Source organism: Prunus avium, chromosome 2 (genome assembly GCF_965620075.1).
Source record: "Prunus avium chromosome 2, drPruAviu1.hap1.1, whole genome shotgun sequence".
In the NCBI taxonomy this organism is placed as follows: Eukaryota; Viridiplantae; Streptophyta; class Magnoliopsida; order Rosales; family Rosaceae; genus Prunus; species Prunus avium.
The window spans coordinates 16,411,472-16,426,919 of NC_142285.1; the positions used below are offsets into that span (position 1 = coordinate 16,411,472).

Consider the following 15,448-nt stretch of genomic DNA (forward strand, 5'->3'; position numbering starts at 1 on the left):
TGCTAGAAGTATGGAATACACCAACCACACCAATTAGGAACGAACTGCCGTTGAACTTGAATTGTGCAATTTGGAACACCTATTGATTTCGGATCGAGAACAAAACTTGGGCAACATCATAATATGGTGGGAGGAGTCATTTGGTGAGTTTTGAGTGAAATCCAATCGCAAGAAGTATGGAATACACCAACCACTCCAATTAGGAACGAACTTCCGTTGAACTTGAATTGTCCAATTTCTCACACCTATTGATTTCGGATTGAGCCCAAAACTTGGGCAACATCATAATGTGGCGGGAGGAGTCATTTGGTAAGATTTGAGTGAAATCCAATCACTAGAAGTATGGAATACATCAACCACCCCAATTAGGAACGAACTGCCGTTGAACTTGAATCGTCCAATTTGGAACACCTATCGATTTCGTATCGAGCCCAAAACTTGGGCAACATCATAATATGGTGGGAGGAGTCATTTGGTGCGTTTTGAGTGAAATCCAATCGCTAGAAGTATGGAATACACCAACCACTCCAATTAGGAACGAACTGCCGTTGAACTTGAATTGTCCAATTTCTCACACCTATTGATTTCGGATCGAGCCCAAAACTTGGGCAACATCATAATAAGGTGGGAGGAGTCATTTGGTGAGTTTTGAGTGAAATCCAATCGCTAGAAGTATGGAATACACCAACCACCCCAACTAGGAACGAACTGCCGTTGAACTTGAATTGTCCAATTTGGAAGACCTATTGATTTCGGATCGAGCCCAAAACTTGGGCAACATCATAATATGGTGGGAGGAGTCATTTGGTGAGTTTTGAGTGAAATCCAATCGCTAGAAGTATGGAATACACCAACCACCCCAATTAGGAACGAACTGCCGTTGAACTTGAATTGTCCAATTTGGATCACCTATTGATTTCGGATCGAGCCCAAAACTTGGGCAACATCATAATATGGTGGGAGGAGTCATTTGGCGAGTTTTGAGTGAAATCCAATCGCTAGAAGTATGGAATACACCAACCACTCCAATTAGGAACGAACTGCCGTTGAACTTGAATTGTCCAATTTCTCACACCTATTGATTTCGGATCGAGCCCCAAACTTGGGCAACATCATAATATGGTTGGAGGAGTCATTTGGTGAGTTTTGAGTGAAATCCAATCGCAAGAAGTATGGAATACACCAACCACTCCAATTCGGAACGAACTTCCGTTGAACTTGAATTGTCCAATTTGGAACACCTATTGATTTCGGATCGAGCCCAAAACTTGGGCAACATCATAATATGGTGGGAGGAGTCATTTGGTGAGTTTTGAGTGAAATCCAATCGCTAGAAGTGTGGAATACACCAACCACTCCAATTAGGAACGAACTGCCGTTGAACTTGAATTGTCCAATTTGGAACACCTATTGATTTCGTATCGAGCCCAAAACTTGGGCAACATCATAATATGGTGGGAGGAGTCATTTGGTGAGTTTTGAGTGAAATCCAATCGCTAGAAGTATGGAATACACCAACCACTGCAATTAGGAACGAACTGCCGTTGAACTTGAATTGTCCAATTTCTCACACCTATTGATTTCGGATCGAGCCCCAAACTTGGGCAACATCATAATATGGTTGGAGGAGTCATTTGGTGAGTTTTGAGTGAAATCCAATCGCAAGAAGTATGGAATACACCAACCACTCCAATTAGGAACGAACTTCCGTTGAACTTGAATTGTCCAATTTCTCACACCTATTGACTTCGGATCGAGCCCAAAACTTGGGCAACATCATAATATGGTGGGAGGAGTCATTTTGTGAGTTTTGCGTGAAATCCAATCGCTAGAAGTATGGAATACACCAACCACTCCAATTAGGAACGAACTGCCGCTGAACTTGAATTGTCCAATTTCTCACACCTATTGATTTCGGATCGAGCCCAAAACTTGGGCAACATCATAATATGGTGGGAGGAGTCATTTGGTGAGTTTTGAGTGAAATCCAATCGCTAGAAGTGTGGAATACACCAACCACTCCAATTAGGAACGAACTGCAGTTGAACTTGAATTGTCCAATTTGGAACACCTATTGATTTCGGATCGAGCCCAAAACTTGGACAACATCATAATATGGTGGGAGGAGTCATTTGGTTAGTTTTGAGTGAAATCCAATCGCTAGAAGTATGGAATACACCAACCACCCCAATTAGGAACGAACTGCGTTGAACTTGAATTTTCCAATTTCTCACACCTATTGATTTCGTGTCGAGCCCAAAACTTGGGCAACATCATAATGTGGTGGGAGGAGTCATTTGGTGAGATTTGAGTGAAATCCAATCACTAGAAGTATGGAATACACCAACCACTCCAATTAGGAACGAACTGCCGTTGAACTTGAATTGTCCAATTTGGAACACCTATTGATTTCGTATCGAGCCCAAAACTTGGGCAACATCATAATATGGTGGGAGGAGTCATTTGGTGAGTTTTGAGTAAAATCCAATCGCTAGAAGTACGGAATACACCAACCACTCCAATTAGGAACGAACTGCCGTTGAACTTGAATTGTCCAACTTCTCACACCTATTGATTTCGGATCGAGCCCAAAACTTGGGCAACATCATAATATGGTGGGAGGAGTCATTTGGTGAGTTTTGAGTGAAATCCAATCGCTAGAAGTATGGAATACACCAACCATCCCAATTTGGAACGAACTGCCGTTGAACTTGAATTGTCCACTTTGGAACACCTATTGATTTCGGATCGAGCCCAAAACTTGGGCAACATCATAATATGGTGGGAGGAGTCATTTGGTGAGTTTTGAGTGAAATCCAATCGCTAGAAGTATGGAATACACCAACCACTCCAATTAGGAACGAACTGCCGTTGAACTTGAATTGTCCAATTTCTCACACCTATTGATTTCGGATCGAGCCAAAAACTTGGGCAACATCATAATATGGCGGGAGGAGTCATTTGGTTAGTTTTGAGTGAAATCCAATCGCTAGAAGTATGGAATACACCAACCACGCCAATTAGGAACGAACTGCCGTTGAACTTGAATTGTCCAATTTGGAACACCTATTGATTTCGTATCGAGCCCAAAACTTGGGCAACGTCATAATATGGTGGGAGGAGTCATTTGGTGAGTTTTGAGTGAAATCCAATCGCTAGAAGTATGGAATACACCAACCACACCAATTAGGAACGAACTGCCGTTGAACTTGAATTGTCCAATTTCTCACACCTATTGATTTCGGATCGAGCCCAAAACTTGGGCAACGTCATAATATGGTGGGAGGAGTCATGTGGTGAGTTTTGAGTGAAATCCAATCGCTAGAAGTCTGGAATACACCAACTACTCCAATTAGGAACGAACTGCCGTTGAACTTGAATTGTCCAATTTCTCACACCAATTGATTTCGGATCGAGCCCAAAACTTGGGCAACATCATAATATGGTGGGAGGAGTCATTTGGTGAGTTTTGAGTGAAATCCAATCGCTAGAAGTATGGAATACAGCAACCACTCCAATTAGGAACGAACTGCCGTTGAACTTGAATTGTCCAATTTCTCACACCTATTGATTTCGGATCGAGCCCAAAACTTGGGCAACATCATAATATGGCGGGAGGAGTCATTTGGTGAGTTTTGAGTGAAATCCAATCGCTAGAAGTATGGAATACAACAACCCCTCCAATTAGGAACGAACTGCCGTTGAACTCTAATTGTCAAATTTGGAAGACCTATTGATTTTGGATCGATACCAAAACTTGGGCAACATCATAATATGGTGGGAGGAGTCATTTGGAGCGTTTTGAGTGAAATCCAATCGCTAGAAGTATGGAATACACCAACCACTGCCATTAGGAACGAACTACCGTTGAACTTGAATTGTCCAATTTCTCAGACCTATTGATTTCGGATCGAGCCCAAAACCCAACAACATAATATGTTCGGAGGAGTCATTTGGTGAGTTTTGAGTGAAACCCAATCGCTAGAAGTATGGAATACACCAACCACTGCAATTAGGAACGAACTGCCGTTGAAATTGAATTGTCCAATTTCTCACACCTATTGATTTCGGATCAAGCCCAAAACTTGGGCAACATCATAATATGGTGGGAGGAGTCATTTGGTGAGTTTTGAGTGAAATCCAATCGCTAGAACTATGGAATACACCAACCACTCCAATTAGGAACGAACTGCCGTTGAACTTGAATTGTCCAATTTCTCACACATATTGATTTCGGATCGAGCCCCAAACTTGGGCAACATCATAATATGGTGGGAGGAGTCATTTGGTTAGTTTTGAGTGAAATCCAATCGCTAGAAGTATGGAATACACCAACCACTCCAATTAGGAACGAACTGCCGTTGAACTTGAATTGTCCAATTTCTCACACCTATTGATTTCGGATCGAGCCCAAAACTTGGGCAACAACATAATATGGTGGGAGGAGTCATTTGGTTAGTTTTGAGTGAAATCCAATCGCTTGAAGTATGGAATACACCAACCACTCCAATTAGGAACGAACTGCCGTTGAACTTGAATTGTCCAATTTCTCACACCTATTGATTTCGGATCAAGCCCAAAACTTGGGCAACATCAGAATATGGTGGGAGGAGTCATTTAGTAAGTTTTGAGTGAAATCCAATCGCTAGAACTATGGAATACACCAACCACTCCAATTAGGAACGAACTGCCGTTGAACTTGAATTGTCCAATTTCTCACACATATTGATTTCGGATCGAGCCCCAAACTTGGGCAACATCATAATATGGTGGGAGGAGTGATTTGGTTAGTTTTGAGTGAAATCCAATCGCTAGAAGTATGGAATACACCAACCACTCCAATTAGGAACGAACTGCCGTTGAACTTGAATTGTCCAATTTCTCACACCTATTGATTTCGGATCGAGCCCAAAACTTGGGCAACATCATAATATGGTGGGAGGAGTCATTTGGTGAGTTTTGAGTGAAATCCAATCGCTAGAAGTATGGAATACACTAACCACTGCCATTAGGAACGAACTGCCGTTGAACTTGAATTGTCCAATTTGGAACACCTATTGATTTCGGATCGAGCCCAAAACTTGGGCAACATCATAATATGGTGGGAGGAGTCATTTGGTGAGTTTTGAGTGAAATCCAATCGCTAGAAGTATGGAATACACCAACCACTCCAATTAGGAACGAACTACCGTTGAACTTGAATTGTCCAATTTGGAAGACCTGTTGATTTCGGATCGAGCCCCAAACTTGGGCAACATCGTAATATGGTGAGAGGAGTCATTTGGTGAGTTTTGAGTGAAATCCAATCGCTAGAAGTATGGAATACACCAACCACTCCAATTAGGAACGAACTTCCGTTGAACTTGAATTGTCCAATTTCTCACACCTATTGATTTCGTATGAAGCCCAAAACTTGGGCAACATCATAATATGGTGGGAGGAGTCATTTTGTGAGTTTTGAGTGAAATCCAATCGCTAGGAGTATGGAATACACCAACCACTCCGATTAGGAACGAACTGCCGTTGAACTTGAATTGTCCAATTTGGAACACCTATTGATTTCGGATATAGCCCAAAACTTTGGCAACATTGTAATATGGTGGGAGGAGTCATTTGGAGGGTTTTGTGTGAAATCCAATCGCTAGAAGTATGGAATACACCAACCACTCCAATTAGGAATGAACTGCCGTTGAACTTGAATTGTCCAATTTCTCACACCTATTGATTTCGGATCGAACCCCAAACTTGGGCAACATCATAATATGGTGGGAGGAGTCTGATAGGAGCGTATTTATGCGACTTTGCTATCTTATTTCTTTGCATTTACTTAGTTAATTCCCATTTGTTAGAGTGATTTAGCTTATTTTCGTACTATTGTAGGTCCAGATGGCAAGATTGGTAAGAAAGGGCATTTTGGGGCATTTTAGAGCAGTTTTGGACTTGGAATGGATAGCCTATGCATGGGGCAAGATGGATGGACGTGTTTGAAGTTCAAAGAGGCTAGGAATGTGCTAAAAAGATGGGGAAATTAATTCAAGAATCAGCTTCTTAGAAGAAAGCATTGGGGCCGCACCTTTCTCCTAAAAAGGTGGCGCCTGGGCCCTATCCTTGTTCCAGAAGAAATCTGCCAAACAAACCCTAATTTCTAGGGTTTCTGCTGGGCCCTTTTACCCTAGATCTACCACATATTTAAAGGAGGGGGTTGCCGCAGGAAAGAGGAGTTTTTTTGGGGCCGTAGCAAGAGAGGAAAAAGAGAGAAGAACTTGGAGACGCAACCTGCTGCATCCATTGGGGTTTTCAGAGTTCTTCTTCCCTATTTTAGTTAAATGTTTATTCTAGATTGCTTTTCAGTTATTATGAACATGTGTAACTAAATTTCTTCTTAGTTAGGGGTGAATTCGAAGCCATGGACATATGTTTAATATGAATTGATTACTTCCAGTTATGGTTTTATAAAGTATGAATGTGATTTACTTTTCTGTTTTATTGAGAACTTATTCTTGTATGCTTATTAAGGATGCATACTTAGTTTGTATGCAGGGATTTGATGCTAGAATATAAGGGAATTTCACCTAATCGTTATGAACTTATATTCACAAGTGGTAAAAGTCACTAGTCATGATTGAGTTAAGTAAGTTCTTGGCAGGAGTATCATGCTTTTCATAGTTACGAATGCTTTGTCAATGCTTATGATTTTCACAGAATTTAATGATCTTTGATACGTATCTTTATCATGCTGTTCATATAGGGAACTTGATGAGAATAATTTGATTGTGTCGCTGAGTCCAATTCAATGAACTTAGGAAAATCTGAGAGTTAATTAGTGCATTCACAATTAATTTGGGGCATTGTCATTCATACTTTATAGAAAGAGTAACTGGAGATCGATTTGTATGCATATGTTCCATGTGTGGAGAAGGATCCTCTAGCTATCCCTTAATCCATACTTCATTCACAACTTAGTTGTTTGCTGCTGTCATTATTACTTTAGTCTAAACCGTCCAAATTTCCCCCAATCATTGTTTTCCTTAACTTAGTTTTCAGTTTAATAAGTTAATTTGTGTTGATTAGCTTCCCTCCTAATCCACGGAATAGAACGATCCCTACTTACTCGTACTACGATTGCATAATTCATAGGGTTTAATTTGTGTGTTAGTTATTTCTCACGCCAGAGTCATTTGGTGAGTTTTGAGTGAAATCCAATCGCTAGAAGTATGGAATACACCAACCACTCCAATTAGGAACGAACTGCCGTTTAACTTGAATTGTCCAATTTCTCACACCTACTGATTTCAGATCGAGCCCAAAACTTGGGCAACATCATAATATGGTGGGAGGAGTCATTTGGTGAGTTTTGAGTGAAATCCAATCGCTAGAAGTATGGAATACAACAACCACTCCAATTAGGAACGAACTGCCGTTGAACTTGAATTGTCCAATTTCTCACACCTATTGATTTCGGATCGAGCCCAAAACTTGGGAAACATCATAATATGGTGGGAGGAGTCAATTGGTGAGTTTTGAGTGAAATTTAATCGCTAGAAGTATGGAATACACCAACCACTGCAATTAGGAACGAACTGCCGTTGAACTTGAATTGTCCAATTTGGAACACCTATTGATTTCGGATCGAGCCCAAAACTTGGGCAACATCATAATATGGTGGGAGGAGTCATTTGGGGAGTTTTGAGTGAAATCCAATCGCTAGAATTATGGAATACACCAACCACTCCAATTAGGAACGAACTGCCGTTGAACTTGAATTGTCCAATTTCTCACACCTATTGATTTCGGATCGAGCCCAAAACTTGGGCAACATCATAATATGGTGGGAGGAGTCAATTGGTGAGTTTTGAGTGAAATTTAATCGCTAGAAGTATGGAATACACCAACCACTGCAATTAGGAACGAACTGTCGTTGAACTTGAATTGTCCAATTTGGAACACCTATTGATTTCGGATCGAGCCCAAAACTTGGGCAACATCATAATATGGTGGGAGGAGTCATTTGGTGAGTTTTGAGTGAAATCCAATTGCTAGAAGTATGGAATACACCAACCACTGCAATTAGGAACGAACTGCCGTTGAACTTGAATTGTCCAATTTCTCACACCTATTGATTTCGGATCGAGCCCAAAACTTGGGCAACATCATAATTTGGTGAGAGGAGTCGTTTGGTGAGTTTTGAGTGAAATCCAATCGCTAGAAGTATGGAATACAACAACCACTCCAATTAGGAACGAACTGCCGTTGAACTTGAATTGTCCAATTTCTCACACCTATTGATTTCGGATCGAGCCCAAAACTTGGGCAACATCATAATATGGTTGGAGGAGTCATTTGGTTAGTATTGAGTGAAATCCAATTGCTAGAGGTATGGAATACACCAACCACTCCAATTAGGAACGACCTGCCGTTGAACTCTAATTGTCAAATTTGGAAGACCTATTGAATTCGGATCGAGCCCAAAACTTGGGCAACATCATAATATGGTGGGAGGAGTCATTTGGTGAGTTTTGAGTGAAATCTAATCACTAGAAGTATGGAATACACCAACCACTTAGGAACGAACTGCCGTTGAACTTGAATTGTCCAATTTATCACACCTATTGATTTCGGATCGAGCCCAAAACTTGGGCAACATTATAATAGGGTGGGAGGAGTCATTTGGTTAGTTTTGAGTGAAATCCAATCGCTTGAAGTATGGAATACACCAACCACTCCAATTAGGAACGAACTGCCGTTGAACTGAAGATATGTGATCAATCAGTGTGTACAAGTGGAAGCTATAGCTCAAAGGCACACGGTTTCAAAGCAAGCACACTCAAACCTTGAATAGAGAATATGCTTTGACTCTAATTCTCACAGAAAACACTCAATCACTCAGAACCTATGGTTTAATTCTCTCAAGAAAGCATAAGTGAGTGTAAGAAATAGAAGCACAAATTGGGTTAGATCTCATGAAAGGAATCAAATACTAAGAATAGAGATACACACATACTTACCATCACACATGAATACATCCTCAAAGATCAGCTAGGTCTTTCACAAGGTTGTAATGAAAGGCTAAGGTTTAGGGGAAATGGAAGAATTGGAAGGAAAAACAAGTAACTTAAGAACACACCAAGGTTGCATGCTTCATTAATCTGCAAGGTATCATTGATTTATAATGGCATGGCTGCAAACTTCATGGTACCACCTGGCATAGACCTTATATTTCACACTTAGATCAAATCGACACACTTTCTGTTTATCTTTCTTATTTGCTGATTTGATCTGCTACTTCTTTAACTTTATTGCACAGACTCACACCAATTTTCATTTAGGTACACGGCAGCAACTTCCTTGCTTTAAACTTTATCTTGGCACACCTTGGTATATTTCTAAGATATAGGGTATGGCTACAATAGGTCAAGTATCTCAGATTGAGATACAAAGGTAGGGAAATGATGAGGGTGATAGAAGAAAAAAAACTTTGAGTGTTTGGCTTCAAGAGGGCTAATGGAACACACATATGGGTAGGGTGAAAAGAAAGCACATAGAATGGTTATACACACATAGCCTAGCATCACTTCAATGAGTTCATTCATGAATGAGAGCAAGCATATGATATCTGCAAAAGAGAATCATCCTTAGTATTCAATCAAAATGAAATGATGAGATCAATTAGAGTGAATCGAAGAAAATAAGTATGGATGAGAAATAGAACACTTTAAACCCTCTCAAGAAAGCAATTAGGCTCGATATAGCTCACTAGGGTAGTCTCCACTATTTTCCTTCAAGAATTTGAGCATGGTACTTTAGCCACCAGAATTCTAAGAGCAAAAGCTTTGTGAAGTGCAAAATTCTGATATGAAAACTTCAAATAGCAGCTCCATAGTATTGATTGTATGACATTCTTAAAAAAAAAAAAATTAGTGACAAGAGAACGAAAATTGAAAACACAAATTTAAAATTAAAAACCTTCCCCCCAGACCTGAATTGAACATTGTCCTCAATGTTAAAGCATACAAAAGATGATTGAAAACAAGCAAATGATAAAGGGAAAAGTTAAGAAGAAGGTTTAGAGAAAAAAAAAAAAAAAAAAGAATATATAAGCAACTCACGGATGACCAGTTAAGGGCCTCAGAAAACACAGCCAGGGGATCCGGGAAGGTTGGAGGGGTCACAATGGTCCCGCTTAAAACCCAAACTTCTTAGACACCGAAGGTGTCGCCTAAAGAACTCCTAGACACTGTGTTGACGTAGGTGCTCACTGGGGTTACCAAGAGTTAGCTTATATGAAAAAAAATGAGTTAGCTTATATGAAAAAAAAAAAAAAAAAAAAAAAATAATCTTTTTTTTTTATATAAATTTATTTATTTATTTATAAAAAGAAACAGAAACTTAAAATGACTAAAATAAAAACAAAACAAGTAAAGAGAAAGGATTGAAATGCTCCCCCCCTGATGCGATTAGGTCGACCGCTAACAAACACCTTCTTCTTGAACACATGGGTTGCCTCCCAAGAAGCGCCTTAGTTAATGTCTTGGCAAGACATTATGCAATCAGATTATGATGAGTTGGGGGGTTTCGGATCAATCGTCTCAAGATAGTTCACCCAACTTCTTCTCCTCTTCCTTTTCCTTTTCTTTTTCTTCAAGTGTGCAAGGGGTGTAACTTTGAACATGCCATTGGATGGTTCCACTTTCGTAGAGCATGGATCAAGGGGCTCAAGTGGTAACCCAGAAATTGGTGGAAATGGATGGAACACTTCTAGGGCAGCTACCACTTCTTGGAACTTTGGTTCAACTTGTTCTTCCTCTGCTTGTGCAATGACAACTTCTATAGCATCAGTGGGCTGTTTCTGCAAACTCTTAGAAGAAACTTCATCATTCACAACATCAATTGAAAAACAAGTATCAAGAGAGATAGAAGGTTGAGATGGAGGATCAAACACTTTAAATTCAGCAGTTTCACCCAACACAGTCATGGAGAGGGTGCCATCTTTCGTATTGATAATTGTGTTTGTTGTGGCCATGAATGGTCGTCCTAAAAGAATGGGATCAACACGATCTCCATTTGGATTGTCCTCCATATCCATCACTACAAAATCAACAGGGAGAATTAGTGTATTAACTTGAACTAGAATATCTTCTACAATACCTTTTGGATATTTGATAGAATGATCAGCTAGTTCAAGACGAATTGAAGTCTTCTTCATCCCTTCTAAGCCAAGCTCTTGATAAACTGAATATGGCATTACATTGATGCCTGCTCCCAAGTCCAACATGGCTCTTCCAACCTTCTTGTCTCCAATGTTAATTGGAATGTCAAAGCTGCCAGGATCTTTTGATTTTGGTGGAAGCTTCCTTTGCAACACAGCACTTACATTCATGTCGAGCTTTACTTCTTCATTTGGAGCAAAATTGAGCTTGTGAGTCTTCAAGTTCTTGATGAACTTTCCATATGCAGGAATCTGTTCAATAAGATCAAGAAAAGGCAAATTGATATTAACTTTACTCAAAATATCATAAATCTCTTTAAAAGCCTTATCTTGCTTTGCTTTCTTAAGACGCCCTGGAAATGGAATAGATGGAACATATGGAGCGGGTGCCACGTGTCTATCTTTTTGAAGATGTGGTGGCACGAATTTGTCATCCCTTTTATGCAATTGGAATTGTTTGGATTCCCGAGAATCTGATTTGGCCTTAGGAGCAGATTGGGATGTTTTGGGCTGTTCTCCTTCCGAAGTTGTGATCTCCTCCTCTTCATCTTCATTTCCTACAACCACAACATCATTTGAAAGATTAGAATCAACTTGATTATCAATGATCTCACCTGATCTGAGCACATGAATGGCCTTGACTTCATGGTTCTTTGGGTTGATCTCAGTTTGGCTTGGCCATTTCCCAGGCTCTCTTTGAGTTATTTCAGCAGCTATTTGGCCTAATTGGACTTCCAATTTGGAGATGGCAGCTTGTGTGGTTTGCTGAAAATTGGATTGGTTGATTGCCATCTGCTTCAGTATATCCTCCAATGATGATGATGATTGTTGTGGCCTTTGGAATGAAGGGGGATTTGCTTGATTCTGGGTATTTCTCCATGAAAAGTTTGGATGATTCCTCCAACCTGGATTATAACTTTGAGAGTATGGATCATTTCTTGGACCTTGGTTGTAGGAATTTACCAACTTAGCTTGCTCTTGCACAAATTCTGGATATCCAGCCCCAAGTGGACAAGCTGTGGTAGCATGGTCATGAGTTTCACAAATGCTACACACTTCCTTCGGAGGGCTTCTTGAGTTTAATGCAAGAAGAGCATCTAGCTTTTGTTCCAGTTTTGAAATCTGCACATTAGAAGCATCATTAGAACCACTAATAACACGTTTACCTCTTGTATCCGTATGTTGGGTCTCCATTGCTATCTCCTCAAAGAGTTCGTACGTTTCTTCTGGAGTTTTGGTTTTAAAAGAACCACCTGCAAAATTGGTGACTATATTATGACTAGAAGGGGTTAGTCCTTTATAAAACATACGCATTTGAAGCTTCAATGGAATCCCATGATGAGGACATTGGTTGAGCAGCCCATTGAATCTCTCCCATGCTTCACAAAACGATTCATCATCTTGCTGTGCAAATAATAAGATCTTGTCCCTAAGCATGTCGGTCTTTTGTGTGGAGAAGTATTTCTCCAAGAACTTCTTTTGAATGGCAGCCCATGTAGTGAGTGAACCAGGCTTCAAAGAATTCAACCAATACTTCGCCTTATCCTTTAAAGTGTATGGAAACACTCTCATTCGAAGTTGATCTTCCGTCACACCTGTCAAGGGAAAAGAACTCACAACATTAAAATTATCCTTTATATGAGTTAATGGATCTTCATTAGGTAAACCATAAAAGGAAGGCAACATATTAAGATGAGAAGATTTAAGCTCATAATTTCGAGCTACAGTGGGCAGCAAAATGCTTGAAGGAGATGCTGGAATTGTTGGGATATCAAGTTCTCCCATGAACTCAATGGCAGCCATCATTTCTTCTTCTTCTTGGTCTGAACTTGCTTTCGAATTTGAAGGTGAAGAACCAGGAAGTTCAGTGTGGAGAGCAAGACTTGTAAATGTAGCAAGAGCTTGCTCTTTTGCAGTTGACAACTCCCTTTCTAGACGATTCTGAATTTCAGAGGTCACCCAATTGGGTTGCAATGATGGTCCAGCGTTTAAAGATCTCGAACGTTGGAATGAAGACTTCACTTGTTCAAGGAATGGCCTGTTAGACATAAACTACCCGAAACAAAAAATTAGATTGATTAGAAACACTAAAAAGAATAGGGTAACCTTGGGCACATAACCAGGGAAGAACTTTCGTTCAGTCCCCGGCAACGGCGCCAAAAACTTGTTGTTTAATTATGTTAAGTCGCAAGTGTACGTGCCAATCAGTAGTATAGCAAGACAAGTACGAGGTCGTACCCACGAGGACTGAGAAGTTAAAATTAGTTATGTACTTAGGTTACCAAATTCAAGAAGTTAGGAAGTTAAGTCTAAAACAGAATTTAAAGCAAGAGTGAGTTTGTTGGAATGAAAACTACTAAAAGGGAATGCAAAATAACAAGTTACCAAAGCTAAGAAGTTGACCTACGAAAATAAGCTAAAAATGCATTCCTGTAATTGACAATCAGAAAGTTGGTTTTCGCAAACTGTGAATGTAATTGCATGTTGTGTGTGCAATTCCCTAGTTTCTGTTGGCAAATTGAATGTTGTGAAATGTTCTCAAACACTAGGGGTTCAACTTCACCATGACAATCCAATTTCAAGCTACAAGTTAACAATCACCTAAGTTGATTACAATTTCTGGAGTTCGTTCTTTCTTATGTATGATTATCCATATGGTGTTTGGTTTTAATCAAGTACTCAGAAAACACAACTTAGCTAAGGTGTTTAGTCTAAGCTATGAATCTGAATCCATTAAGCTTAAGAAGAACACAAAGGAACCAAGTAAACATTTGAACATGGTGTTTGTCCTAAATGCATTACCCACTCATTCACTAATCGGTTCAAGAGTCATATGGTGTTTATGTAAACTTGAACTAGATAACCAACATGCATGTGTTCATAGTGGCCAGTTATTTAAACATGCATAAAGATTCAACTAAGAACAAGTGAATGAGACCAGAAAATTAAAAGTAATCAACAAAGGTTAATCATTAACTTAAAACATGAAATTATCTTGTCAGGTTACATTGAAACCCTAGCTATGGATTTAGTTACTCATGATGGAAAAGAGACTTGAACAGAAATGAGAAAACATAATGAATGCAATAAGAGTAGAAAAAACCCCTTTTCTGAAGTTCTTGTGGTGTCCAAGACTTCTCCAAGTGCTTCTCCACGTCTAATGCTTCTCCAAGAGATTTCTCACGTCTAGACGGAAGTATGAAGGATATGGAGGTGATTTGGGATGAGTTTGAGTGAGTGGTGATGGCTAAGAAAGATGAAATTCGTAGGAAAATGGAAGATAGGTTTGCTGGAGTTGTTTTGGTGAATTGAGTTTGGGAAAATGATGGAAGTGTTTGAGGATGGCTGGAGTGAATTGTGGGGTTGTGAATCCCAGGATTTGTTGTGTCTTGAATGTGGAATGGATGTGGTATTTATAGGGAGAGGGGAGTGATAAATCTGAATTCAATATGTCTAATGCATACAACACTTGCATTATAAAAGATGAATTGGCTGATGCACTTCACTAATGCATACAACACTTGCATTATAAAATCTGAATTGGTTGATGCACTTCACCAATAAATCCCACCAGCAGCCCTAGCTCATCTTCATGTCACCATGACCAAGCTTCCAACCAGCTACAATAGCTCATGCCTAGCTCACCATGACCAAGCTTCCAACCAGCTCATCCTCATGTCAGCATGACCAGCAACTTCTTGGGCTTACGAATTAGGCTAGGCTGAATCAAATGATGACTTTAAGATGTCTATTGTGAAGTTCAGAATGTGTTTGATCCAACCACACAAGTATTGGCCCAATCCAAGCTTGGATGAAGAAGTTAAGGCCAAAACAAATTGCTAACTCGTTTTGCTCGCTGACAAAATCCATCCTGAGCATGGTTCTGTGTTTGCTAGGTAACGGACTCCAGATTTATCCAATGGGGCTGAATTTTGGATATGTTATAGTACACACCCATTGGAACAACTTTCATGAAGAATTCTGCCTCATCCGAGCTGTGTAGGTTGCTGAAAAAAAGCTTGCAATATGACCTACGGAACTGGACTGGCAGGGGGCTGTAGCCAAAATGAGTTTGTCTTTAAGCTCTTCTTCCATTCATCCAAATCAGGCCTAAACATGCTTGAATTGCATGAATTATGCTCTCTTACTCTATTGGCCTACAAAACACACAAATAGAGGCAAATAACTCAGAATTATAGGAAACTAAGCAAAAGAAGTAAGTAAATTGGGTATGTATATGTA

General features: G+C 39.8%; 1 protein-coding gene and 1 non-coding gene across 2 annotated transcripts; one reads left to right on the forward strand and one right to left on the reverse strand.

Annotated features, from left to right (window-relative positions):
- Window positions 1–10,552: 10,552 nt before the first annotated feature.
- LOC148296563 (uncharacterized) lies at window positions 10,553–11,998 on the reverse strand. Its single transcript, XM_088248565.1, has one exon. The coding sequence runs from the start codon at window positions 11,996–11,998 to the stop codon at window positions 10,553–10,555; it is 1,446 nt and encodes a 481-aa protein (XP_088104691.1).
- A 538-nt stretch (window positions 11,999–12,536) lies between these two features.
- On the forward strand, window positions 12,537–12,643 carry LOC148296564 (small nucleolar RNA R71). Its single transcript, XR_015834276.1, has one exon. It is a non-coding gene; the product is annotated as a small nucleolar RNA R71 (small nucleolar RNA).
- Window positions 12,644–15,448: the final 2,805 nt, after the last annotated feature.